The sequence below is a fragment of the Biomphalaria glabrata genome, chromosome 10 (genome assembly GCF_947242115.1).
Source record: "Biomphalaria glabrata chromosome 10, xgBioGlab47.1, whole genome shotgun sequence".
Taxonomy (NCBI): domain Eukaryota; kingdom Metazoa; phylum Mollusca; class Gastropoda; family Planorbidae; genus Biomphalaria; species Biomphalaria glabrata.
Window position 1 is genome coordinate 10,776,335 of NC_074720.1, and position 26,579 is coordinate 10,802,913.

Sequence of the window (26,579 nt, forward strand, 5' to 3'; positions counted from 1 at the left end):
CCTGCATTTTGAGTAATATTTAAATTTTAATGTAAGAAAGACTCATTTTGGTCCCCCCTTCAATTGGGGTCCCGGGGGGATTTTAACTTCTCCCCCCTCTTCCCCCACCCTAGCTACGCCACTGCCCCATACCCTTCCAGAAAAACTTAAAGAAAACATTTTCTGTCTAGACAGTGCAGCGCGACAGGCACTCAGTACCTCATCAACAGAAGACTGATGGCGACAACTGAGCTCAATGAAGTCTATCAGGATCTGGACACGGAACTTAAAACCTGCGCGTCCTTCATCGAATGCTACCACCAGAAGCGGCCCGTGCAGCTGCGGTGGTACGATGGCCTTGAGCTGAACTTCACTCTCTGCATGGGGGACGTAGACGTGTGGTTGCCGTGCTTCCAGGCAGAGTAATTTAGTTGTCTTAGTTTTTACTTTTATTCGATCTGTCTGTCTGTCAGTCTGTCTGTCTGTCTGTCTGTCAGAAAGTTATATTATGGCGGAAAAAAGCTTTTTTAGTGTATCCAGTGTAGAGAATGAAAGAAGTGTTGACAAACTAGGCTTTTTACAAGTAATATAGTCATTTGTATGCACTTCTGAGCACCGAGAAAATTTCTTAAAAAAAGATATTCCGTTTGTTTCTAGTTTTTTTTTGTTGTAATTTTGTCACAAATATTGAAGTTCAATTTAGCGTCATTGATATTGTTTATCCTGAAAAATCCCTAGAGCAAAGATTTCTACCTAGACTAAAGTCACTCAGTCTGTCTGGTCAAAATTCTGTGCACGTAATCAATCCGAAAATTAAAAAAATACTTAATAAATTAATTCGTTTGCTTAGCGCCTAAATGCAGCACCTCCTTGCAAATACCTCCTCCTACCAGTGGCAAAGCAAAGGGGGTGGGGATAGAGAGGGGTGATTCGAATTTGAAAATTACGCCGGGACTCCCCTTAATGGGGAACCCCTAATGAGTGTTGGTAACGTGTTTTTACATTAAATAGTACGCCATATCATGATGTCGAATGTCAAAATGAAAGGGCCCCTAGAGAGGTCAATTCCCCCCCCCCCCGGGTCCCCAAATCCCTAGCTATGCCACTGCATCCTACCCCTTACAGGTCCACAAAAGAGAATGGACCAGAGCGCTCTAAAGATGCTGTAGTATGAACGATAAGCTTTACAAACTGAATTTAAAAAGTAGGCTATTTTTATTTTGGCTTCGACTTTCTTCCCAGTAGTTTTGTATCGCGCGTTATTCATTCTGCATGCTTAGAGCGAGAAGAATTGATTTGGTCAACTTAGCACAAGTCAGAATTAAAACAAGCTTTGGATGGCTGTCTGGTCGTGCAGTTTGCGCGCTGGACTGTCGTTCAAACTTAACGATGGTTCCGTGTTCAAACTCTGCCCACTGCCATCCCCCGTCGTCCTGCAGGAGGTTTGGACTAGGAAACAAATTATTTTCAAGTCTGAAAGAATATCCGAAACATGTAAAACATTTTACAACATTTTACAAGCTTTTCAAACAAAAAAAAAGATGGATGAGATGTGTGGAGGAATGAGCTAAACAGACGTGGATGAGATGCGTAGAGGAATGAGCTAAGCAGACATGGATGAGATGCGTAGAGGAATGAGCTAAGCAGACGTGGATGAGATGTGTAGAGGAATGAGCTAAGCAGACGTGGATGAGATGTGTAGAGGAATGAGCAAAGCAGACGTGGATGAGATGTGTAGAGGAATGAGCAAAGCAGACGTGGATGAGATGCGTAGAGGAATGAGCTAAGCAGACATGGATGAGATGCGTAGAGGAATGAGCTAAGCAGACATGGATGAGATGTGTAGAGGAATGAGCTAAGCAGACATGGGTGAGATGTGTAGAGGAATGAGCTAAGCAGACATGGATTAGATGTGTAGAGGAATGAGGTAAGCAGACATGGATGAGATGCGTAGAGGAATGAGCTAAGCAGACATGGATGAGATGTTTAGAGAAATGAGCTAAGCAGACATGGATGAGATGCGTAGAGGAATGAGCTAAGCAGACGTGGATGAGATGCGTAGAGGAATGAGCTAAGCAGACGTGGATGAGATGCGTAGAGGAATGAGCTAAGCAGACATGGAGGACATGCGTAGAGGAATGAGCTAAGCAGACATGAATGAGATGCGTAGAGGAATGAGCTAAGCAGACGTGGATGAGATGCGTAGAGGAATGAGCTAAGCAGACGTGGATGAGATGCGTAGAGGAATGAGCTAAGCAGACATGGAGGACATGCGTAGAGGAATGAGCTAAGAATGGCAGGATGGACAGACCCAACATAATGGAATTGTATAGAACAGAGCAAAATACTGTTGCAGCCCTTTCACCGCTGTGGGTCTAATGGATTATGTCAGTGGGGCTCCTTTTTGACAGCACACTTCACACGCTGGTAGTGTCTTGACAAGGATGGCTGCCTGGTCGTGCGGTTTGCGCTCTGGACTGTTGTTTGGACTTATCGATGATCCCGGGTTTAAACCCTGCCCGCTCTCATCCCCAGTCTTTTTGCGGGAGGTTTGAACTAGGAAGTAAATCATCTTTAACTCTAGAAGAACATCCGAAACATATAAAACAAACATTTTCTTTTACAAGCGAACACATTTCGTTGTGTAACCCTTTGAATTATATCAACGCTTTAAAAGTGCTTGATACCAGCTGACAAACAAATGAACATAAAAACATTTTGTCTCTGGTCAGGGAAACACGAAGAGCTCGGAATCTCAACGAGCGAAGTAAATAATGTTGTTTGTGACGCCCTGTGACCACCCTCCCCCCCTCCCCCAGACATCCTTGCGGAGCAAATAGAAGGTTGAATTTTTTTTTTCCTTGCAGGGAGAACATCAAAGTGTGCAACGCGCAAAGACTGTTTTCAGCCCTCGGTAACTTATGCTTTGACAGGACCATGGCGGGCCTCGGGATCAGTTTCCAGTGCGATCGAGAGTTGAGCTTATGCACGCAGTCACACAGGCTCCGTTCTGCTTACGTGATCGACCATCTTCTAAGCTGCATCAGGTAACAGTGGATATCTTGGTTCTTTTATTCAACAGCTGTGATGCTCAAATTACGGCCCGCAAGCCATATCAGGCCCATGACGCATTACAATCTGGCCTTTCGAAACTTCTACCGGAAGTGCATTAATGAGTTCGTTTGAGCTCGAAAATTTTTTTTTTTATTGCATTGATACATGTGTTGGCAGAAATGCCTCCTTTTCTCTCACCTTTTATTTGGAGATCTGCGTCTTTGCTGGTGGCTGATCTCCTCGCCTCGTATCTTGAAATACCGACATTTTTGCAAACTTTAGCGAAGAGGAACAAGCTTTTTTAAGACTCGCTTCATTTTAGGAATTTAGTGCCAGATCACAGAGGTACCTCTTCCCACAGAGCCGAGCAAACGTAAAATTAGATAAGATTAGATTAGACCGACCTTTAGACAGATAGATAGAAAGAAAGATAGAAAGAAAAATGGACAGACAGATAGACAGACAAACAGACAAACAAACAGACAGACAGAAAGATAGACAGACAGACAGACAGATAGACAGTCAGACAGACAGACAGATAGATAGATAGATAGATAGATAGATAGATAGATAGATAGATAGATAGATAGATAGATAGATAGATAGACAGACAGACAGACAGACAGACAGACAGATAGATAGATAGATAGATAGATAGATAGATAGATAGATAGATAGATAGATAGATAGATAGACAGACAGACAGACAGACAGACAGACAGACAGACAGACAGACAGGTAGATAGATAAACGTTTATACCATTGATTGTTTCAGTAACCGTTGTACTTGGAATGAAAAACAGAAGATCGCTTCCGGGATCCGCACAGCTGTAAGCCGACTGGGCATGGTGGTCTATCGCACCTCGAGAGCGGTGCCCACCTGCTACAGGGAAATAGTGTATGGCCTGTCCGATCATATCAGGACACCGAAGATGTACGACGCCAGGACAATTGCCCAGCATTCCTGTTTCATGATGAGCTCGCGACACGTCAGAGATTGTTTATTTTCGTAAGTCTAACGAAGCAGCTCCAGAAAGGGGGAGAACAACACGATTTTAGTTTCGGTGTCGTCTGTCACGGGTCTGTGTTATCTCCCCATATGTTTCTCAAGCTTAGAAAAACTAAAAGAGCTATATAAAAATTATATTTTTTTTAACCAGACAGTGGAACTCTGTTGAACCTCGGCTAACGACCTAAATCCGTTCTGGAAAGTTATACTGTTCCCGAAATGTTAGGTATCTATTACTAGGCCCGATCGACTGTTAAGCGCTTCCGAGGTGTGGAATGAAAACAAACGGAGGTAACACTGAACGTAATGCTGGAACTGATAACATCTGGCGAAAGGCCGAACAATCAACAAAGTTAGTGGACTCTGGTGTTGAACCTCAAACACGTTTAATAATCATGAAGGGAACCGTCGAATGTCACCTACTTCTAGCCGATTATAAAATGCTTCTTATTTCTACGTTGTTATGAAAGCGTCTTGTTTATGTCGGCTTGTATTTCGTTCTTACTTTTTTTAAACTAATACGTCATCGTCATTAAGTAAAAACTCCCCCCCCCCCACTTCCGAAACAAATAACTAATTCCTAAGCGTTCCATAACACGACACACTAATATATGAAAGTTACGAGTAATGTAGTAAAAGTAAAGTATCCCTTTCAGACCTTGGGATCTATAGAGCAGATCTCTAGGGCAGATCTCTAGGGCAGATGATATAAAGCTCATCTTTTTCTATGGTTAACGAGGTTGACATATGGCCAGAACGACCTACAACCTTTACTTTGCCCACCTAATCCCAGGTACACATTAATGCTAAGGTGGACTCAGGAACGTCCTAAAAAGTTCAGAAGTTCCAAATGTTAACCTTTGCCCTAAACTGGAAACCGAGACCCTCGGCTTGAAACCAAACACTCATGCAACACGCCCGCTGCAGGTTATATGGATGCTAACAACTTCTCGCTGTTTCTCGTTTCTATACACAAGCAATGACGTTTCTACTTCTTCTATTGTTTGACGCCCATTGCGTTGTTCAAGTACTCAACAATCCTATCCTAACATTAGTTTCTTTAGTCTGTTTCTTTGGCTTGAAAGATCATCAAGAGAGTCGATTTCGACATGCCGTATTTGGCGGGGATATCCGACACACGCATGCCTTCTTCATAGTCATACTTTTAATTCATTTCCTTTTTTTTTTAATTCACTTGTAGCCAGCTTTCTTTTCATGACTTAGCTATCATTTCTCTTGATGTATCATTTCTCTTGATCTCCTTAGGATCCAAGATTCTCCACAACTTTGTTACGGTCTTTAAAAAAAAAAGTTGCATTTTCCACTTTTTGATTATTTCAAAGTGAACCTTTTCTTTTTTAGCGGCCCCCGTAAGGGGAAAAAGCCGCTATTAGGTTTGTGCAAAATGTCCGTCTGTCCGTCTGTCACACTTAGATCTCGAAAACTAGAAGAGATATGAAAAATATTATTTCATCATTAAATGCGGCTTGAAAAGTTTAGGTGCAACGGCTACTTTTGGTTTTCTAAAAGCAAACCGTTTAATTTATAAAATTAATTATGCAAGCGATTTTTTCATAAAAATCCACCAATTCTAAAACAATTACGTAAATGTAAGGGAGGCAATGTTACAATATGCTAACAAAGATGGACAATTTTTGTGTATTTTCAGTATCACTAAGTCAAATATATTTTTAAAATGTACAGGAAATGTTTACAACAAATATAAATAATAGTTAAAGATGTTTTTTCTGGTCAACTAGCTGCTAAAATTAAAAGAAAACATGTCTGTTTGTTTATAAAGGCTAATAATGCACTTTGTATGTAAATATCACGCACATTTTTTTAAATGGACCTTTTATGCTGCGATTCCTTAAACTTTTTTTAAAAAATCAGATTATATTTATTTTTTGTTTAGTGCCCCCATCCGAATAAAAGAAGATTATTTTTATGCGTTTTGTCTGTTCGTCGGTCTGTCCGTCACGATTAGATTAACAAATAAAACTAGAGGCTATTGTAAATCAGTTTAACCTTTACTTTTCAATTCAGAAATATTGCAATAGTTTTAAGTATCTATAATAGATTGTTCCGGATGTTTTGTGAAAAACAAATCAATGCCAATGAATATTTGTTTGCTCTTCTAACTTATATTAGATTTTATTTCCATGCTTAAACGTTGCAAGAAACACACGATCTTTAATATATCGTTCCGGTTTTTTAATGTAAATAGCATATAAATGCTAAATAAAAATATCTATACTGATTTATATTTCATTAACTATAAAGTTGTTCCGGATCTTGTTTAATAAAAAATAAATTATGTCAAATGATTGTTTGAAATCGCATAATTGACTAATATTACACTTATATTCTTTGACACTACGTCACTATAGTTTATGTATCAATATCAATTGTTCCGAATTTTTAACTAAAAACAAATGTATGTCAAATAATTTTATTTTTTTCAAAAATATCGACAATAGGTTATTCAGGATTTTAAAATATGAAAGTAATTTACCAGAAACGATTATTGAAAATCAATTTTTAGAATTATTTTACAGTTAATTTTCTTGCTGAAACATAATAAAAGTTGTTTAATCGGTAAAGCATCGACCTACATTACCTTAATTTTCTTACAAATCGTCGCCAAAAATGATCCGAATTTTATATGAAAAATCTAATAACGCTAATAATGTTTGAAATCCATCTTCAAATAAATAAAACAAATAATTTTCTCATTTACGAAAATTGGTTGTTCCGGATTTCTTATGAAAAATAGTTTAACTCTATTTATGTAAAATCGCACTTCTCTCTTACACTACATTTAACTTTCTAACTAAATCGTTAGAAAATCCAATTATCGTTAATATTATGCTCCGATTTTTAAGGAAAACAACTTCCTAACACCAAAGTATTGTTTGAAAAAATCTCTATAAGACTATGGTACATCTAATTTTCATAACAGACCATCCCACAAATTTAATTAACGGCTTTTGATTAATCTAGAATTCTTATTTTCTCTCCTATAAATATATAAACATCCGGAACAATCTATTATAGAAACTTAAAACTAATGCGATGTTTCGGAAGGGAAATTAAATTTTAATCAGATTTTCAATAGCTTTTAGTCTTTTTTTTTCTCGCTATTAACATAACGGACAGACAGACTGACAGACAAAACAAAAAAAAGCGTCTTTAATCCTTTTATATATATATATATTAAGTCTAACTAGCCCATCAAATGAAATGCTAAAAGAACAAATTCGGTGCACCAATGTCTATGATCCCTCGAGAAGCTTCTCGTATAGAAGACATTTTTTAGTCTAACTAGGACGTGTGACGTAATGGAATTTTTTTCCTTTGACGTCGTATGGAGTTAATTCTTTAAATGAAATGCTAAAAGATCTCACTCGGTGCACCAATGTCTATGAACACTCGACAAGCTGCTCGTATAGATGACATTTTTTAGTCTAACTAGGCCGTGTGACATAATGGAATTTTTTTCCTTTGACGACATATGGAGTTAATTCTTTAAATGAAATGCTAAAGATCTCACTCGGTGCACCAATGTCTATGAACCCTCAACAAGTTGCTCGTATAGATGATATTTTTTAGTCTAACTAGGCCGTCTGACGTAGTGGATTTTTTTCCTTTGACGTCATATGGAATAAATTCTTTTAATGCTTAAACAACTCGGTATAGTAGTGTTTATTAAACCTCGTAATGTGACTCGCATTTTAAAGACATAATAGCTAGATTTAGATCTAATCTAGATTTTTTGTACTAGATCTAGTGTTCTATTTACACTAGAGCTAGATTTTTTATTTTTTACACTAGATCTAGATTTTTTTTCTTACACTAGAGCTAGATTTTTAAAACTAGATTTAGATTTAAGTTCTAATTAAAATCATTATAGAATCTAGATCTAGAATTTCTTGGTCTAGTTTGTTGTTTTACATGGACGACGGGGGATAGGAACGGGCAGGGTTTGAACCTGGGACCATCGATGAATCCAAACGACAGTCCAGCGCGCAAACCACACTACCAGACAGCCATGATTTAGACTAGATCAAGATCTATAATTTTAATTTCTAGGCTTAAAGTGTAGATTTTTATTTCTAAAGTCTAGATTGTCAATATGTCAATATTGCAATGTTATAAAATACTAAAACTAATCTAATATTTTAATATTTCATATTGCAATTAGTCTATTAATTGATTATCTAGTGTTTTTTTTTATATAAATCTTATCTAAATTACATCTACATTATCCCAAATATATATTTTAGATCTAGATCTAGTAGATATAGATATTAAGAGTGCTAAATTAGTAGTTTAATTTAGGTAGATCTTTATCCTCATTCTAGTTCCATTTCAATGAAAATGCTCAATTAGCTAAAATCGCTCTTCTGACATATTGTACATATCCGGTAGTTGTCATTCCGTAATGTGTAGGTATATTATCAATAGTAGGCTTTTAGTTTGTAACCAGTTTGTCATTAGAATAAGAGCAATGCATGGTCGTGCGGGTAGCGCGCAGGACTGATTATCTCTACGGTCTCGGTTTCATACCCTGCTCGATGCCATCCTCAGTCGACCAGTGAATATGCGGATCCGACAGGGATCCGTCTCCCACGGGGGCCGCCTCTGAGTTTGTGTGGTAACACAAACTCTCTCTGTAATCTTGTTATTCAATACCTCTATTCAAATCAGATCTTAATGGAACCAGCAGAAACCTAAAAACATGAAATAGCGCTTAACAAAAACAATTGGTAAAAAATATTATTAGTCGCACAGATTTAATGTTGTTTGGTCAAGAGTCTAGATCTGTTAGCTGATCCAAACTAATTGATGCATTTCGTATTAGCTTTTTTTTTTTTAAATATTTTTTTTTCTTGTTACAAAGCTTATATCAACTCACTCTATCTGTAGGGTGAAAGGTTTGTACATGTTATTTCTCACACATCCAATCTCAGATTAAGCTGAAATTTTACACCTGTGTACAAAATTTCATGCAAAACTGTTTGGCGGTTCCAGTGATCTTTTGATAGATGAATGAATCCGTCAGTCGGGAAGTTGTATTTCACAAATATGTATGAATTGAATCGATATATGTGTTATTGTGGGAAAAGATAACACTCCTTTGATCTTTTGACAAAGCTTATTTCAACTGACTATGTTTTCCTGGTAAAAAGTTATTATACGTTATTTCTCCGACACCCAATCTCGGATCAAGCTGAAATTTTGCACTTTACCTGAAAAGACAGGAATCATTTTAAAAAATTAACCAATTAGTTAATTAACTATTGGTAATAAATTATTTTGTTTGGCATCTCAAACAAGGGAAAGAAATTGTAATTGACTAAAGTGGTGGTATAAGCTGAATTGGTCCCCTTCCTATGTCGTCTATGTCTTGATGAATACAAACCTGAAAAATAGGACGAGGCTATAGAAACAATAGATAACTAGACGATCTTTCATGTTCATAAGCTCTCCACTAGCAGAGTGGTTAACGAGTTGGCCTGAGAAGGCTTGAACCATGAGTTCAAATTCAAGCCGTTCCCCCTTTTTATTTAATTTTCATAGATGTTTTTTTTTAATTATTGTTAGTATTGATCTATTACAAATTTAATTACATGTCTGATCCAAAATGATACAAGTAAGCTTAACATAAGCTTTGTTTTTTATTTATTTATCTTTTTTTGCGGGGGGGGGGGTTAGGGTTAGGGTTAGGGTTAGGGTTAGGGTTAGGGTTAGGGTTAGGGTTTAGAAATAACGTTTCACTGTCCTGTTAATGGTATATCAATTAAAAAATTAAAGTTCAGTAGCTCTTCTTATTAAAAAATTAGAACTGCTCACTTACAGGATTGTCGTTCCTATCTCACTTCTGTTTATGTTGATGTTGCCCTAGAGACGACCATGGTAAACGAGTTGTCATACCTGACGATGACATTTCTCTGATGATCCGAAGAAGTAAGCTGATCAGACAGGCGTGTTACGGTCTACCAGGGGTGCTGACTCTGGTTTGCAGTACAGACGTCTTAAGATGTATTGACAAAAATATCACCAAATGCGATCGGTTGCTCGATCAAAAGAATTGCCTACGGTGAGTTGAATTCGTATGGTGCTCACGCAGGGGATAGAGTCCTAAGACCTAAACACAACTGCATAAGATTCCATACCACAGTGTTCCCGAAGTTCCCTTTTACACATATTCGAATAATTGGTCGGAACGCTTCCATTTTATTTTTAGGTTTGACTATTTCCTATTTGTTTAAGTAATACAATACTTAAACATTGATGTAAATTAAATAATATTATTTATTTGTATTCATGATAATAATAGCAATGTCTTCGATTTCGAAGATTTAAGATGAGCAACGTGTTTCACTACTCAAACCCAGTTGCGACCTGCATATTTTGCCCCAACTGATGCAGACAAATCCGTTGTCCACTGCGGGTCTATTTAAGTGTTTCTGTGTTCTTGTGCGCCAGTCCTCTACAAGTCCTTTCCTCTGGGCCTTCGTGAGAGCTGTCTGTTTCAGAGTTCCATCTGCTGCCAGCTACTTTCAATGATGTCGAAATAACAACCTGAGTGATCATCTGTAACAACCATAAAACTAAAAGACATTTTTTTCACATACGAAAAAAAAAATAAAGGTCTAATGACTATGAAAGTATTGTCGCCTTGATGTGCAGAGCTTCTCGATATCACGCACGATGTGGATAATCTGAAGTCTATTATTTGTTTTGGCGTCAAGCCTGTTTTAAAGCTTTGATTTGGTTGCAACATATTAAGATAATCATGCACAAACAGTGAGTAGGAAAATGAAGGGAAAAAAAAACTTGTTACGAAACATTGTGGCACTCTTCAAACCAGTGAAAATCCCCCAGGGCCCTACTTGAAGGGGGGAGCAAAATGTGTGTCGGAATATTTTTTTTTTACATTAAATATTACTCCAGTGCCATGTTTTCTTGCTATTCATGTTGTTATGTAAATTAGTGACCATGTTGCATGTATTCCACACATTTATATATTTATTAAGTTCATTATCTCATGGCATGATGTCGAATGTCAAAATGCAGGGGCCCGTAAGGAAGCCAAGCCCTCCTGCCCGGCCCCTTAAATTCCTAGCTACGCCATTGCTTCAGACACAATTCAACCATAAATCATTTCATGGCTGATCTTTGTTTCAGAGAAGATCAGTTCAAAGCTCATAGTGGTGTTAATAAAATCAATTCATTAAGCTAATAAAGTCAATTTTCCGATACACGGTGCCGCCACTGCGTCGAAGACGACGAGACAATAGAGCACATTCTTTATGAATGCCGAGCTCTGCATGGGGGACGATCGGAACAAGAAATTGGTCCATGTGCGGCAAGAGGTCTGTCCTTGTACGGGGATAAGGCGACTTTAGAACTCACTGCCCGCTTCCTCTTCCTTGCTCTAAGGGAGTAATTCTCCGAATGGTTTGTTACTAATGAGGTTTCTGATTCGTGGTTTCTGATTCGTGGTTTCTGATTCGTGGTTTCTGATTCGTGGTTTCTGATTCGTGGTTTCTGAGTGTACGTCTGAAAGCTGACACAAGTAAAACTATTTACTGATAATATCAACAAACGGATACTAATGCTGTACAAACCAACACGACAAGAAGGATGGGGAAAAATTGTAATCTAAGACACTGTATGTTTAGTATTGTACGTCACATTTTATTCTAAGGTAAATTCACTAATTTTGCTTCCCTCGATTAACTAATTGTCTATAATATAAATGTTATTTTAAATAAATCAATATATATATAACTGCATTGAATCATACAAGTGTATGATATTACAGCGCTAAACTATATAGTTCTATAATATAACTGCACTGAGCCATATATAACATTGAAATAACTGCACTGAACCATATATGTTGATGATATAAATGCACTGAACCATATAAGTTTATGATAGAACTTCATTTAACCGTATATCTCTAAAATCTAATCTAATCTTTTTCTAGGCTCTATTTTGTCTTTCATTTAGTTCCACTGCCCTATACAATATATACAGTTGACGCTGTACCCTTTGCTCTGATGCATTACAGGAAGAAATGTAGCGAACGAGAGACGGACTACATCCTGTCTGAAACGTGCCGCGGTATCAACTATGTGAGGAATCTGAGAGCGGTCATTGGTCAAAACTTTATCATATGCGCCAAACGTATCATACGTTGTCTGGACGCCATTCATTTGCCTGGGGACGAGTGGTATAATGCGGATAAGGTGGAGGAAATAGTCTGCAGTGTTATTCATTCCTGGAACTTTCAGATCTGTGTTCAAAATGGGTAGGTATGATCATGGGCGTAGCCAGCGGGTGTTATTAGGATTCACCTCCCCCCCCCCACACACACACATACCGAAATGAAATCTTCCCCGCAGGGGGAGGGTGGTGGAATTTTGTGACTTTTGTTTCTCTCTATAATTTTGTTTATTTCAGATGAGATTTTAATTTTAAACTATCACAGCCAATGGTGGTTTTAAGTTTAAAGGTTTTGAGGTTAAGCCCCCCCTTCCACTTCAATAAAACAAAAAAATAAAACAAACGACAGCCACAGAATTCATTGAGCGTAGTTAACCCTCCCCCGGATGCTTGGTGACGTCAGGGGGGTTAGTTTAAGTTTAAAACCCCCTTCATAGAATTTACAGTTTAAAACCCCCTCCAGCTGTTTTGAGGTTAAAACACCATCTTCAACTTTAAATAAAGCTAAAACTCCATTATTAAGGGCAGCGAATTTTCATTGACCTACGATTTTTTAAATAGAGAAATAACGTGTACAAACTTTTTACCAGACAGACACAGTGAGTTTATATAAGCTTTGTAAAAAAAACTGAGTTACCTGTTTTACATTTTAAAACCGGAAATTCAAATGCATCTTGTGCATACGTTTATCAATAAGCAACTCAATATAGTATTGATCTTATAATTTGTCTCGATAATCACACGATCTGTCGCGTTTATCTCTTGATTTGCTTAGCTATCGTCATTTGAAGCGTAAATTAAAGATTACTTCGCACTCGTGTGTTACGTTGATCACTTGATATGTCGCAATGATGTGACAATTTTGTTGAGTAGATCTCACGATCATTTTAGTTGGCATCGCGTTAATCTCGTATCACGTCGTTCTCCTCTCAAATTAATCAGAAAATGTATAACGTTAATCTTTTAGCTGTATCACGTTGATCTTTTAGCTGTATCACGTTAATCTTTTAGCTGTATCACGTTGATCTTTTAGCTGTATCACGTTAATCTTTTAGCTGTATCACGTTAATCTTTTAGCTGTATCACGTTGATCTTTTGGCTGTATCACGTTGATCTTTTAGCTGTATCACGTTGATCTTTTACCTGTATCACGTTGATCTTTTACCTGTATCACGTTGATCTTTTACCTGTATCACGTTAATCTTTTAGCTGTATCACGTTGATCTTTTAGCTGTATCACGTTGATCTTTTAGCTGTATCACGTTGGTCGAGTATTTAGCACGTCGATCCCGCAATGTTTCACGTTGCTCTCTTCACACTTATCTGTATCACGTGTATCTCGCAATTTATCGCATTGATCATGTAAGGTAGCACGTTGATTTAATAATGTATCTCGTAAATCTCGAATCACGTTGTTCTAGTAATGTATAGCGCAAATTTTGTATCAAGTTGATCCTGTTACGCATCAAGTTGATCTTGCCGTGTATTAAGTTGATCTTGCAATGTATTAAGTTGATCTTGCAATGTATCAAGTTGATCTTGCAATGTATCAAGTTGATCTTGTAATGTATCAAGTTGATCTTGTAACGCCTCAAGTTGATCTTGTAAAGTATCAAGTTGATTTTGCAATGTATCAAGTTGATCTTGCAATGTATTAAGTTAATCTTGCAATGTATTAAGTTGATCTTGCAATGTATCAAGTTGATCTTGCAATGTATCAAGTTGATCTTGTAACGCCTCAAGTTGATCTTGTAAAGTATCAAGTTGATTTTGCAATGTATCAAGTTGATCTTGCAATGTATTAAGTTAATCTTGCAATGTATCAAGTTGATCTTGCAATGTATCAAGTTGATCTTGCAATGTATCAAGTTGATCTTGCAATGTATCAAGTTGATCTTGCAATGTATCAAGTTGATCTTGCAATGTATCAAGTTGATCTTGCAATGTATCAAGTTGATCTTGAAATTTATTGCGTAGATCTCTTAATGTACCACAATCCAGTCTTGTATGCGTCGATGTTTTTAGGTCATTATGTAGCCACGAAGCTTACATGTCTCTTGTAATGGCTGCCTGCAAAAGAGTTGCAGATACCAACGGGGTACCTGGCTCTGACTGTCTTCAACAAGCTAAACTCTGCAACTTTACTTTTGAAAACTCGTGTTTGGACCTGGACAACGAGAATATGACTTGCTTAAGGTCAGAGTTCAAAGGATATATATGTATATGAATCAGTGAAAAGATTTAATTAATTAATTAATTAGTTTTAAGTTTTAAAATGTACTAAACTACGGGAAATGGTCATGGTGGTTGAGTAGTTAATCGCTCGGCTTCCGAACCTTGCGTCCTGGTTTCGAATCTCGGTGAAGACTGGGATTTTGAATTTCGGAAATTTTAGGGTGCCCCTGAGTCCACCAAACTCTAATGGGTGGCTGACTTGGAAAGTAAAGGCGGTTGCTTGTTGTGCTGGCCACATGACACCCTGCTCGTTAAACATTGGCAATAGAAACAGATGCCCTTTAGATTGTAAGGTCTAAAAGGGAAACTTTTTCTTTACTTCAGCTACGTAAAGATAGGCCTAGTGTAGAGTAATAGGCCGTACGCTAACAATTTTAAACGAACTATAAAACCTTCTGTTTTTGTAAGTACTTGAATTGCTCAGCGGCTAATACGACTGCCTAGCATCATGGAGCTCGAGCTTGAATTCAGACTCGAGGAACATTCTTTTTCTTTAAAAAAAATTTTTTGTTTGAAAAGGCAGCACGGAAACCTTCTCACAGAAACACTCTCTCTGCCCTTACATGTCCACAGCAGTAATGAAACAATGAAGCCGTAGTTCACTAAGAATGCTATAAATTGAAAGTTGCACCCAAATTATTTTTTTTTAAATTCCCCCATCTCCCCCCCCCCCCCCATTTATTGTTACTAGTCTAGCTCAGGGATGCCAAAACTTTTGAGTCCGTCGGCCTATTTGTGTTCACTGCGAATTCAGATGCACCATACTGATTTATACTCCCTGTTACTGTTAGTCCTTAAAAGTATTTGATCATTTTAATTGAATATTTGTCATTGTACCTATACTATATGAACACATCCATCCATCCATGACACACTTATACCTAACGTTCTCAATAGATAAACAGAGACTGAAATTAGGAACAAAATATTTGTAAGAAATACATATATAAATAATGTTTTTGTAAACAACTTTTCCACATCTCTCCCTCTCTCCACCACTCTGTCTCTCTCCTTCTCTTCCTTTCTCTTCCTTTCTCTCTCTTTCTCCTCCACACTCTCCCCAGCTTTCTCCCTCTCTTTCTCTCTCCACCTATTTCTATCTCCATCTCTCTCTCTCTACCTCTTTGTCTCTCTCTCCACCTCTCTCTCTCTCTCTCTCTCTACTTCTTTCTCTCTCTCCAATACTCTCTCTCTCTCTCTCCACCTACCTCTCTCTCTCTTTCTCCTTTCTCTCCACCTCTCTCTTTCTGTCTCACTCACCACCTTCCTCTCTTTCACTCTCTCTCCCTGTCTCTCTCTCTACTCTCCTTTTCTCTCCACTTCAGTCTCTTTCCCCGCCTCTTTCTTTTTCTCTCTCTCCAACTCCCTCTCCACCTCTATCTCCACTTCCCTCTCTCTCTCTTTCATCTATCTCTACTTCTGTCTCTCCCTCCATCTCCCTTTCTTTCCCTCTCTCCACTTCTGTCTCTCCATCTTTCTCATTCTCTCACGCTCTCCTCACCACTCTCTCCCCCTCTCCCCCCCTCTCTCTACGAGACAGAGACACACAAACACTCTTCCAAATATTGCTATGTCTTGTTCCCAGACAGGTGTGCACTGAGGACAACGTCCGCTACCTTCGTTTCAAGGCTTGCAAAGTGCACGAGTTCCTGGGCTTGGGGGTCTACCACATGGCTCTACTCTACCCGCCCAAGTGCGCCGTGGCCGTGCTGCAGTGCCTCAACATCAGCAATCACTGGTTTGAGCTCCTCGCTAGTCACCGGTATCTATGTTCTCTGTTGGCCTCTGAAGAGCTCACTGATTGCACAACGAGGTCAGTGTGTCTCTCACATTTAATGTACTGACGCTTTCTGAATTCATTAAATGACAATGTCTTTGGTTCCAAAGATTAAGGATGAGTGCAGTGTTTCACCCAATCACGACCTGAATATTTTACAACACCTGACGAAGACAAAGACATTGACCGGCCAGCAGGGGCGTAACTAGGGATTTGGGGGCCCGGGGGGATTGACCTCTTTTGGGGCCCCTTGCATTTTGACATTCGACATATGACATGAGATAATGTACGCAAAAATATATAAGCCCCAAATCAAATTGGTTCAGTATATCAGTAAACGTAACAAAAAGTAATCATCAAGACTCTTTTAATGAATAATACCGTTGTTTATTAGTTAAATAATGCACAAGTGACAAATCTAAATTGATATCGCTTCACGTCGTGCATTCTGTGCAGCAAAGACATCTATAACATCAACTACATCGATACTTTCTAGTATTTGTGACTTCAGTGACATTAAAACTATGATAAGCCTTTCTTGCGTCATTGTGCTCCTGAGATACTTTTTGATGAGCTTGAGCTTTGAGAATGATCTCTCATGACGTAATGGAAGTGGCCTGAGTTAGCGGTATTCGGAGGAGGTTGCAAAGTCTGAGCACACGTAATTCCCATATGAAGCCTGTTTCCTCAATATGTCTATTGGTGATTGTATTACTGTTTGTTGATGAAAAGTTCTCGTGCATCAATGACATCATTGAAAAAGCGATTTTCCATTTATTTCAACATACAAACAGGAAAAGTAACACAGTTTGTCATAAGCGTGTCTTCATCTAACAGGTGTCTTGGTTCAAGAAGAAACCCAAAGTTATCCATTTTCTTTCCAGCCTTTGGAATCTGCCCTTCATCTCCATATGAAATCTGTCCAGCACTTCTGTCGCAACACGTTTGAATTGCAATTGTATTGACAGTCCTACATTAGAACTTCCCATCAAGTCTTTTCTTTCATATGGTTGTTTTGATTACAGGGAATCCATAGTATTCACTACCTTCTTTTGCTTTTTCGATGGATTGGGTTTTTGTCAGTTTCTCATCTTTTTGCAGAAAGCATGAAAGGGTACTAATTTCTTTAGCAGATTCCCGTATATGCAGTCCAGACTTTTGTAGTTTCTTCCGAACTATATTAATTGGGCACAGGAGCTTTGACCAGAATTCAAGATAGGCAAAAAATTCGTAATTTTCCACTGCATGAAGAAGATTCTGTGGCATTACGTCATTGTTGGTTGTTTATGTTTTGTGCGAAAGCAAAAGGATTCAGATTATACAAAAGTGGGAAAGATCCATATCTCGTTATGCTCGAGTATAGAAATACTCCGATAAGTGGACTGCCGTATTCACCATCACAACTGCTGACGAGAAGAAGACTCAGGGAATCATTCCAACTGATCATAAACTATTGAAACCATTGGTAGCTGAAAATGCAGAGACATTACTCAACGAACGACAAATGAAAAGCTAAGTGAAATACGATGCAAAAGCAAGACTACCTCAAGATTATTCTGTCGGAGAGTTCGTCTAGGTCAAACGTGGTAGAAAGCAGTTGTCATAAAAAAAACATTCAGCACCCAGATCTTACATCATAAAGACAAACGGAAAAACATACAGAAGAAATCAACGCTTTTCGAATAAGAGTTTCGATGAAGACATCTCTGGGTACTATGATACCGATGAAGACAATGAACTGCAAACTGTTGCTACAAACGAAACAGACAGTTATAGACCAACGTCTAGAGAACTTGTTCAGTCAAGACAACCAGAAGTGGACGAATTGTTAAAGTTCCTAGTAGACAGTGCCGGTCGCAGTGGGCGCCGCGCTTTCATAGGCCCCGCGCTAATTCCAAGTGTACATTATTAAATTAAACAATTATAACGTATATAAAATAACAGGGTTTTCGCGACCTCCTGATTTTTCAGGGCCTCCAGGAAATCTCATGAAATCGCAAAATATACGATAAAGTCCTGAACTTTTTTTGAATTTATTCAAATCTCCTGAAGAATAGACGAAATTGACGTTTTGGGGTGCCAATAAATAAAAAGTGGCATTGCGAGGCTGCGAGCTTTCATTTGATAAAAATTTATTGCAAAGACGAAAGTAGGCCTATTTTCTAATTCAAAAAATAATAATTTTGACATTATGCTTATCCCTACCCAGACTAGGCCCCGCGCGATCCGTTTCGCATAGGGTCCCGCAAATGCTAGGGTCGGCCCTGCTAGTAGATATCACTATTAAGAACTTTAAAGGAAGGGTGTGATAATAACTTCAATAGGAAGGATGTATTAATATTATATGATATTACGTCATTATTTTTTGTTTATGTTTTGTGCGAAAGCAAAAGGATTAGATCATTAGATGTAAATAAAAAGAGAGTTTCCATTGGATTGAGGAAAGATGAATAAAGGGGTAATAACTCGAGTGTGAAGTTTAATTCTGAAATTATAGACGCCAAACCCGTATAATGGACAATTTTAGCATTGTTAAGAATAACTTTTAGTTATACTCGATTCTGTAAATTTTGCTTCAAGGTTAATTAGTGTAGCCATATAAAACTCGCCATTTAGATCTATTATTAGTAAAGGTAACAAGATACCTGGAATTCGATGTATATCATGCAGTTTTATTCGTGGCAACAAAGTTTAAAACACAATATGTATCGCTCATAAAAACTGATCTCTGCGGCAAAAATATTTTTAAAATATCTAGGTCTAGTCTTTGTGATAAATTTAATCCATAAATGTTGATAAAAAAAAGACACCCGTTGACACTAATTGTCAATCAAATATATTAATTTATGTATTTACAAATAAATTTCGGACACCCATTTAGGGGCCCCCCCCTAGGTGGGGGCCCGGGGGGATTTTAAAACTCTCCCCCCCATCCCCCCCCCCCTTAGTTACGCCACTGCCGGCCAGAGTCTGTTTAGATTTTCCTTACATCTTCTGCGCTCTTCCGCTTTCTAGCAATATAAGAAACAAAATTCAAATAATGATTAAATCTCTCTTAGCCGGCTAATGATTTTACTTTTAATTCAACACTTATGTTATAATCGTCATTATTGCCAGTATTATCATATTTATTGGTACCATTATATTTGTTAGTAACTTTATATGTTAGTAACTTTATATTTGATAGAACCATCATATTTGTTTGTAACTTTCTATATGTTGGTAACTTTATATTTGATAAAAACATCATATTTGTTAGTAACTTTATATTTGTTAGTAACTTTATATATGTTAGTAACTTTATATATTGCTATAAACTTGGTGGTGGCACAGAGAGGGGTAGTGGTGTGTGTGTAGTCAGCCGACGCAAATCGCCCCAGGCCAGCGCTAGACGAGCGGTCAACCGTGACGAGCTACGACGGTCAGCCGAGTCGAGTGTCAACAGGACAGTTCGGGAAAGATCGCCGTCGTGAACAAGAGCTCAGGAGCGTCACGAGAGTTGTAGTCATCTGACCACCTAGAAACGTCGAGCGGCGTTCTGTCCGGTTCGAGAAGGCCAGAAGGGACCCTATATAAAGAGCGGAGGTGTCGCAGTCAAGACGGTTCAGAAAGCGGGTTCACGACAGGAGTTCAGAACACGGTCGACTACAGCACAGTTCAACGGTGTGGTTCTGTACGGAGCATTACGACGGTTCAGTGCGGAGTACTGTCAAGTACAGTTGAGACGAACGGCGTCTTGATCTTGGTCTGTGATCGAGTCCGACACAACGAGCCCAAGTGTGTGAAGTCAGTCCCGAACTGTTGAACCCAGTGCAAGCCCGGAACGAGACGGAGAGGCCAGTGCAAGACTTGATACGGCGGAACGGTGTTATCGGAGAGATATTTGTTATCGCAGAGCTATTTGTACTGTTCTACGTGCTGCCAATTGTACAGTATTGGCTGTTATTTATGGACATTAAACCTTTACGTTATTTTGGAGCCCTGACTTGTCAAGTTCTTTAAGTTGGTGGTGTATGGTGCAGTTTGCAGAGAGCCTGGATAGTGAGATTCGTAACAATATGTTAGTAACTTTATATTTGATAGAACCATCAGGGTTTCTCAAGGTTACTTCTGGTCACCAAGAAGTACGTAGAAGTCTAATTGATAAATCACTGGTAGTGTGTGTGTGTGTGCGCATGTGAAAGTTGCTAGTCTTTGCATCTATATTGTTACAAAGCTCAACTCACTCTGTCTGTCTGTCTGGTAAAAGTTTGTACACGTTATTTCTTCCATACCCATTTTCGAGCCAAGCTGAAAATTAGTACCATAATTTATTCGCGTAGAAAATACAAGAATAAAACAAACACAACAACAACTTATTAGTTAATTAATCAGTGGTAATTAATTATTTTTTTTATACCAACAAGGGAAATTAATCTTTCATTATTCACATATACGGTAAAATATCTAGGGTTTTGTCCCCTTAGCTAATTGTACACCACATCTATTCTCGAATCAAGTGGAAACTTTAAACAATTATCTATAGTAGCCAACAAACATTAATCAATATAAAAAACAACAACACTAATTAGTGAGTTAATTATTGTTAAGGATTTATTTTGCTTGATATCGAAAGGGGAAATAGTTTCTACATTATTGAGAGATATAGTAAGTAAGGAGTTTTTCCCCTTAAATAAGCTTTATTTTATTTTTTTCAAGGATTTAAAAATTGTTGTTATTGTTATAGTAGTAATGCTGAGTGCGCACTAAACTGCGACGTCGCAACCTGCGGGCAGGTCACGTGACGTGCTATTTACACTGCCCACAGGTTGCGACTTCGCAGGTCAGTGTTCAGACCGTTTGATCGTCTTAAGAGCTGAACCGAAGGCTCTTCGAGCTCTAAGTTTGAAAAAAAAAACCTGTTTGGAAGCCAAACAGTAAAAAAAAAAACCTGTATGAACACAGTTCTGTTTGAGAGAGACCTGAGTCAATGCCTATGTAAAGCATTGCTGTTTCCAATGCCTTTGGCCCCCGACGCATGCTAGGCTGCACATGACCGAAGGCCGAGGACACCGGGAGCCTCCGCCATTTTCCTTCGTTATACCAAGCTAACCGTGGGGGACTCGCCATTTAATGTAACGGTCCCTTGTGGAACAGCGCATGGATGTGTGACAGGTTTGTGGGGACTTTTTTGCAACCCCGCCCGTGCAAGAGGTGGACTCTCGTCTACCCGTGGGCATCCCCACGGGAGTTATGTTTCGCCATTCATTTAGCCTAGCTACCCCCTCAAGTAACCGTTTCCACCCGGGTGCCCAGTTGAGGCAGAACAGGGTACCTGGGTCGGTTCAGACCTACTAGGACGATTAGTCTCGATACCCAGTGCAGCTATAACTGAGCCATGGAACAGCGAGTAAGCATCCAACTACATCGCTGTTTGTCAAGTAGTCTTGCCTTCGTGTAACCAACAGGTCAGACCTTGTTTATTTTCTTCTCTATTTCCTTCAGTTTTGATTGCGATCAAGAGCAAGACAGAATCGTTAAGGAAATCTTCTGTGATGATCAAGTGGATTTGTCCTTGTTTACTAAGGAATGCGTAGCAAGGGCAGATCAATGCTTCGGAGCCAGATCCTGCTCGACTGTACAAAGCGAAAGTTACTGTTTACAGTAAGAATCAACCTCCCTTTGTTAAAACAAAGCTCACATAAACTCGTCTTTTTTATTTTGGTACAATTTTTTAAAACCTTTTTTTCTCTCAATTCCAATTTTCGGAACAAGTTGAAACTTCGCACAATAATTCATTGCCACTAGCAAAACATGAATCAATATATGAATTAACCAATTAATTAATCGATTGTTTGATATAGAAAAAGGGGGAAATAAATCTTACAATATTGAGATATATGACTGTACATCAGCAGTTCTTTCCATTATATAAGCTTTGTATTTTTAAAAATATTGTGTTTGCTTTCTCACACTGTCGGAATCAAGCGCAGTCTAGTTTTCTCTTGCTCAGCATAATAATGGGCATTCATGATGACAGAAAAAAAAATTAAACATGCGGCTCCCTAAAGGTCCACCCATTGGTGTTATGGAGTGTGCGTGTCTGTTTCTATTGTGACTGTGGGAGGAGGTTACGATTGGCTGTGAATGATGCAAGATAAGCGGTATTGTCGTCAGCTGACTTAGGTAGGGGAGATGACTTTAGAACGCTAGACTAAAAAGATGTGTTTTTGTAGTCAGATTTAGTTCAGAACATCATTTATATTATTACTAAAATCCTACTACATTTATTTATCTAAAGTTGATTTCTTTTCTATAGTAATAAAAGTTCTATCTATTATTATTCACAAAAACGTTATTGAAGTTAATTCAAGTTTTACAAGTTAGGATATAATAAGCCTACAGTGGTATAATTATCTATCACAAGGGTATCACAGATAAATACCATGGTATATTGTAATCTGTTTCGTAAAAAAAAAACAACACTGGTAAAACGTTAGTTTTATATATTTTTATTTGGACTATCAGAAGCTACGAAGTACAAACTATTAATAACTATAATCCCCCTTCTATCAAAATTCAATTGTGCGTAGCGAAGGTGTTTGCGATGTGTTTGTATTCTTTGGCCAGCTGACTTTGTTATTATTAGTATGTATATTCGTGAAATACCACTGGTTCATCTATCCAGAGATATCTTGAACAGCTGAACGGATTAGCATGAAATTTACCCTTTAAGTTGTATATAGGAGGTATTGTCTTTTATTTTTAAAGTATTTTTAATGTTTTTCTTGTTTTAAAGCATGTTTTCTTCTTCATTAAATATTGTTAGAAAAGAACAGTGATAGGTAGAGGTCACTACATGTGACCCCCCCCCCCCCCCCCCCCCGTGGCTGATACGTCAGCGAGTGTTCTCTGGAACGTACATGTGTACACAAGGCAGGATGTAACGTGTCATCACTTGAAGTTCCAGAAGGTACTAGCAGTGTTTCTGCAAAATTGGAGAAGCGATTAGGGACTCTATATAAACCAGAGAGTTAATGTGAAAGGACAGTCGTCGGTAGAGTCATTGGTACAGTCGTCGCAACTGTTGTCCACTGTGCGCGACAGTAGAAGAGAGATGTGTACGACTCGATGCAAGTTAACTAGGGTAGAGTTAACTGAATTGGACTAGAGTCGTTAAAGTCTATATATCGAACTACTGTGGGTAGAGTCGTTAAAGTCTATACAGTGAACCACAGTGGACTTGAGCCGTTACTGTCGATACAGTTAAAGTAAGACGCGTACGACTCTGATTCGGTAGAATTGAATACGACCCGTAACAGCAGAGTATGGTGGAATACGGATCGTAAGTTGAGAAGAGATGAATTGCAACGGAAGTACAGTGATATACAAGCGAAGTACAGTGAAGTATAAACTGACATTTATTGTACAGTCTTCTACGCTACATGTTACAGTGACGAATCGCTAGAGTTAATAAAGTCATACGAAGCTGAAAGTTGTCAAGTTCTTTGCAGTGTTTTTCTTTGTGTGTCTACTAGTACATCTACCCAGAACAAGAGAAATAAGTAACTATAGGAAATAAGTTTAAACTTATTTCTTTTTTTTTTAACTTTGAAAAATTATAGCGGTCAAATTGTATAATATGTAATCTAGCAAACGATATACAGCAACTGCCAAATTTCTAGGAGAATGTTTATATAATGAAAGTGTCAATAAATAATACAACGCTGAAAATTATACACAGTAGCTTCGACCTAATGGATAGAGACGTAGATTCATCAAGATGAGGGTGCCAAAGTACGGGTTCGATACCCGGCTTCAATTAAAACAATTTTTATTCATACTTTCTTTTTTATATTAAGTGACATGGTGATGTGTAAATGTGTCCATTTGTATATTTAATTGTATATTTTAAAAAAATACTTTTTATGTAGGTTTTTTTTTTGGTTGAAAGTATTGTGTATATATTTGACTTGTTTCTAAATTAATTCTTCTGACGTTCTGTTTCTTATCTTTGAAAGAAAAAACTGCACTGAAAAAGAGAGCGTCGAAATTCTAGAAGCTTTTTGTGCCAGCGATGAATACAAGTCTAAGGTCATACTTGCTGGGGGCCAAGTAGGTAAGGTCATCTGGGGCTGTGCCCTTAAAACCTCACAAGCCAAGACTCTGGAGCGCTTCTACTACTTGTATTTTCGAGAGACCATCTGCATGGCCATGAAAGATGCTGAAACCAAGACCTGTGCATTTAGGTGTGTAATGTTGTCTGAAGTGAGTATAATTTAAGGAGCGTATTTCAAACAGTCTATTGTATTAAGTGCCTTTCAGACAGTGTGTTGTACTATGTTTATTTAAGGCAATATTTTGTAGACAGTGATCCCATGAGAGTGTCATTGCGTAGTGGTAATGGTTATAACCACTCCGCTACCTATAAAATGATTCCACAGGCAGTGGCGTAGCTAGTGTTGGGGGAGGAGGGTGGAGAATTTGAAGATATCCACGGGCCCCCACTTGAAGGGGGACTCCCAAATAAGTGTCCGAAATTTGTTTTTAAATAAACTAAATATTACGTCACTGTCATGTGATCTTGCTTTTAGTGTTGTTATTTAAGTCAGTGACCCTAATGTATGTATTCCACACAGAGTATTAACTCTTTTAATGCGGAATCTCACAATTTCAAGAAGTAGTGCTGACTAGTGCCGTGTTACTCTCAGGAAGTAACTTGATATATAAGTGTAACACTAGGATTTGGTTATCAGCACGAGATATATGAAATATGTTGTTTGAACGTGAAATAGGGGACTTCACATTGGCAATCACGGGGTACTATTTTTTGTTGGTCACATGATGAGAAGAAACCGCATGCTTAGTAAGAGTCTGCGCCATGTTCTGAGAAGAGACAGACGTGTTAGGTCTGTGGTTTAGAATGTTTTATAGTGTGTATTCATATTGGAATTGTAAATGTTTGTAAAACATATTGGAGAACTTATTCATGTTATTGATGGCTGAGATTGCCTACTTGTAAGCTATTATTTTACTTAATAAATATATGTCTTCAACATTGGAGTAAGTTCTTAAAATTCTTAAAGACATTGGGCTGGACTCTCGGAGCTGCGGACACTCTTGTAAGATCTGCGCCACTGTTTCCACTGACTCTCCACAGTGTAGGGCATCGGGCAGGAACCCGGCAATATGAGCCCCATCTTACACAGCGCAACCACACCCACGCGACACAGTTGTTGTTTAGAATTTTTGTGTGTGCAAGTAATTAAAGTGATTTTTTTTAAATTCAGGCTAAACTATTCTTTAACTTTTAGTGGCGGGTCCAACGAATCAGAATATGACCAGGCACAGGTCGTGGCATGCACTCTCAACTTCGACCACATGGTAGGAATATCGGACCTCTGTATTAACACGTTGAAGATATGTCTGTCTCGAATAGAACCCACCCAGTGTTCCCAGCTGCAAGCTAATGCGATATGCTTAAGGTAAATGGAGTTTGAAGCTGATAGTGCTGAAACAAAGTCAGATTTAACGACATGTAAGATAAAATAATATTAGCACCAAGGTTATTGAGAGACGAGGTGGAAGAAAATATGGCGAAATTTAGACTAAATAGGACTGGAACCACGATCCGTCGCTATCGCAAGGCACCAGTCTAACATCCACTTTGGCTATCTGGCTCTCCGAGCTAAAGAGCTTTCATTATGAGCGGGCTCTGGGAGGTGCGCGTAATCACGTGACTCTGTTGGTGATGCGGAGCCAGATATCAATACTGACTTTAAAGCTCTCATTTGGAGAGTTACAAAGTGTTGGACACAAGTGTGAACAAGGTTTCAAACCAAGAATTCTTCCGTAAAACTATTCAATCTTAACTCCAGAACCTTAAAACAAAGTTCCTTAAGTAAGACCTCTTCGACAATGTTTTACAGTAATCCACTCATTCTCTGGTACTAGAATAAAAAAGGGAAACAAATTAGTTGGCGTCGTAGTTGGAATCTTAATTAAGCTTAGCTCGAGTCACTTGTCGAGTATTTTCAATATAATAAGTAAATAACTATCACCCTATCAAACGAATGTGTAATAAGAACAGTATAGCAATATTTCGTTCGGCAGTCTTTGTTGTTGTTTTTTCAACCATAGAAGAAGGCCCATGCATTGTCAAGATGATTTCAAATTTAAGAATATAAAATAATATTTTCTTTTTTTAAAAGGCTACTTAAATTTTGCACTCATCAGGTGCTGATTGTCAGGCAAAACCGCGGTGTCTAATGCAAATAAACCAAAGGGAGGTAACACTCAACGTAA

At 38.3% G+C, this 26,579-nt stretch overlaps 1 protein-coding gene across 2 annotated transcripts in view; it reads left to right on the top strand.

Moving 5' to 3' along the window:
- LOC106074572 (uncharacterized) overlaps nucleotides 1-26,579 on the top strand; it is a 41,205-nt gene that overhangs the window by 11,995 nt on the left and 2,631 nt on the right. Inside the window, exons 5-14 of one of the 2 annotated variants that reach the window (XM_056045094.1) lie at nucleotides 171-401; nucleotides 2,847-3,026; nucleotides 3,809-4,042; nucleotides 9,951-10,145; nucleotides 12,129-12,368; nucleotides 14,309-14,479; nucleotides 16,104-16,331; nucleotides 21,780-21,938; nucleotides 24,296-24,523; nucleotides 25,589-25,759. In XM_056045094.1, the coding sequence (XP_055901069.1) occupies nucleotides 171-401; nucleotides 2,847-3,026; nucleotides 3,809-4,042; nucleotides 9,951-10,145; nucleotides 12,129-12,368; nucleotides 14,309-14,479; nucleotides 16,104-16,331; nucleotides 21,780-21,938; nucleotides 24,296-24,523; nucleotides 25,589-25,759 (2,037 nt within the window). Of the gene's footprint in view, nucleotides 1-170; nucleotides 402-2,846; nucleotides 3,027-3,808; nucleotides 4,043-9,950; nucleotides 10,146-12,128; nucleotides 12,369-14,308; nucleotides 14,480-16,103; nucleotides 16,332-21,779; nucleotides 21,939-24,295; nucleotides 24,543-25,588; nucleotides 25,760-26,579 lie in introns of those variants that run through there. The other variant, XM_056045095.1, reaches the window with a different exon arrangement.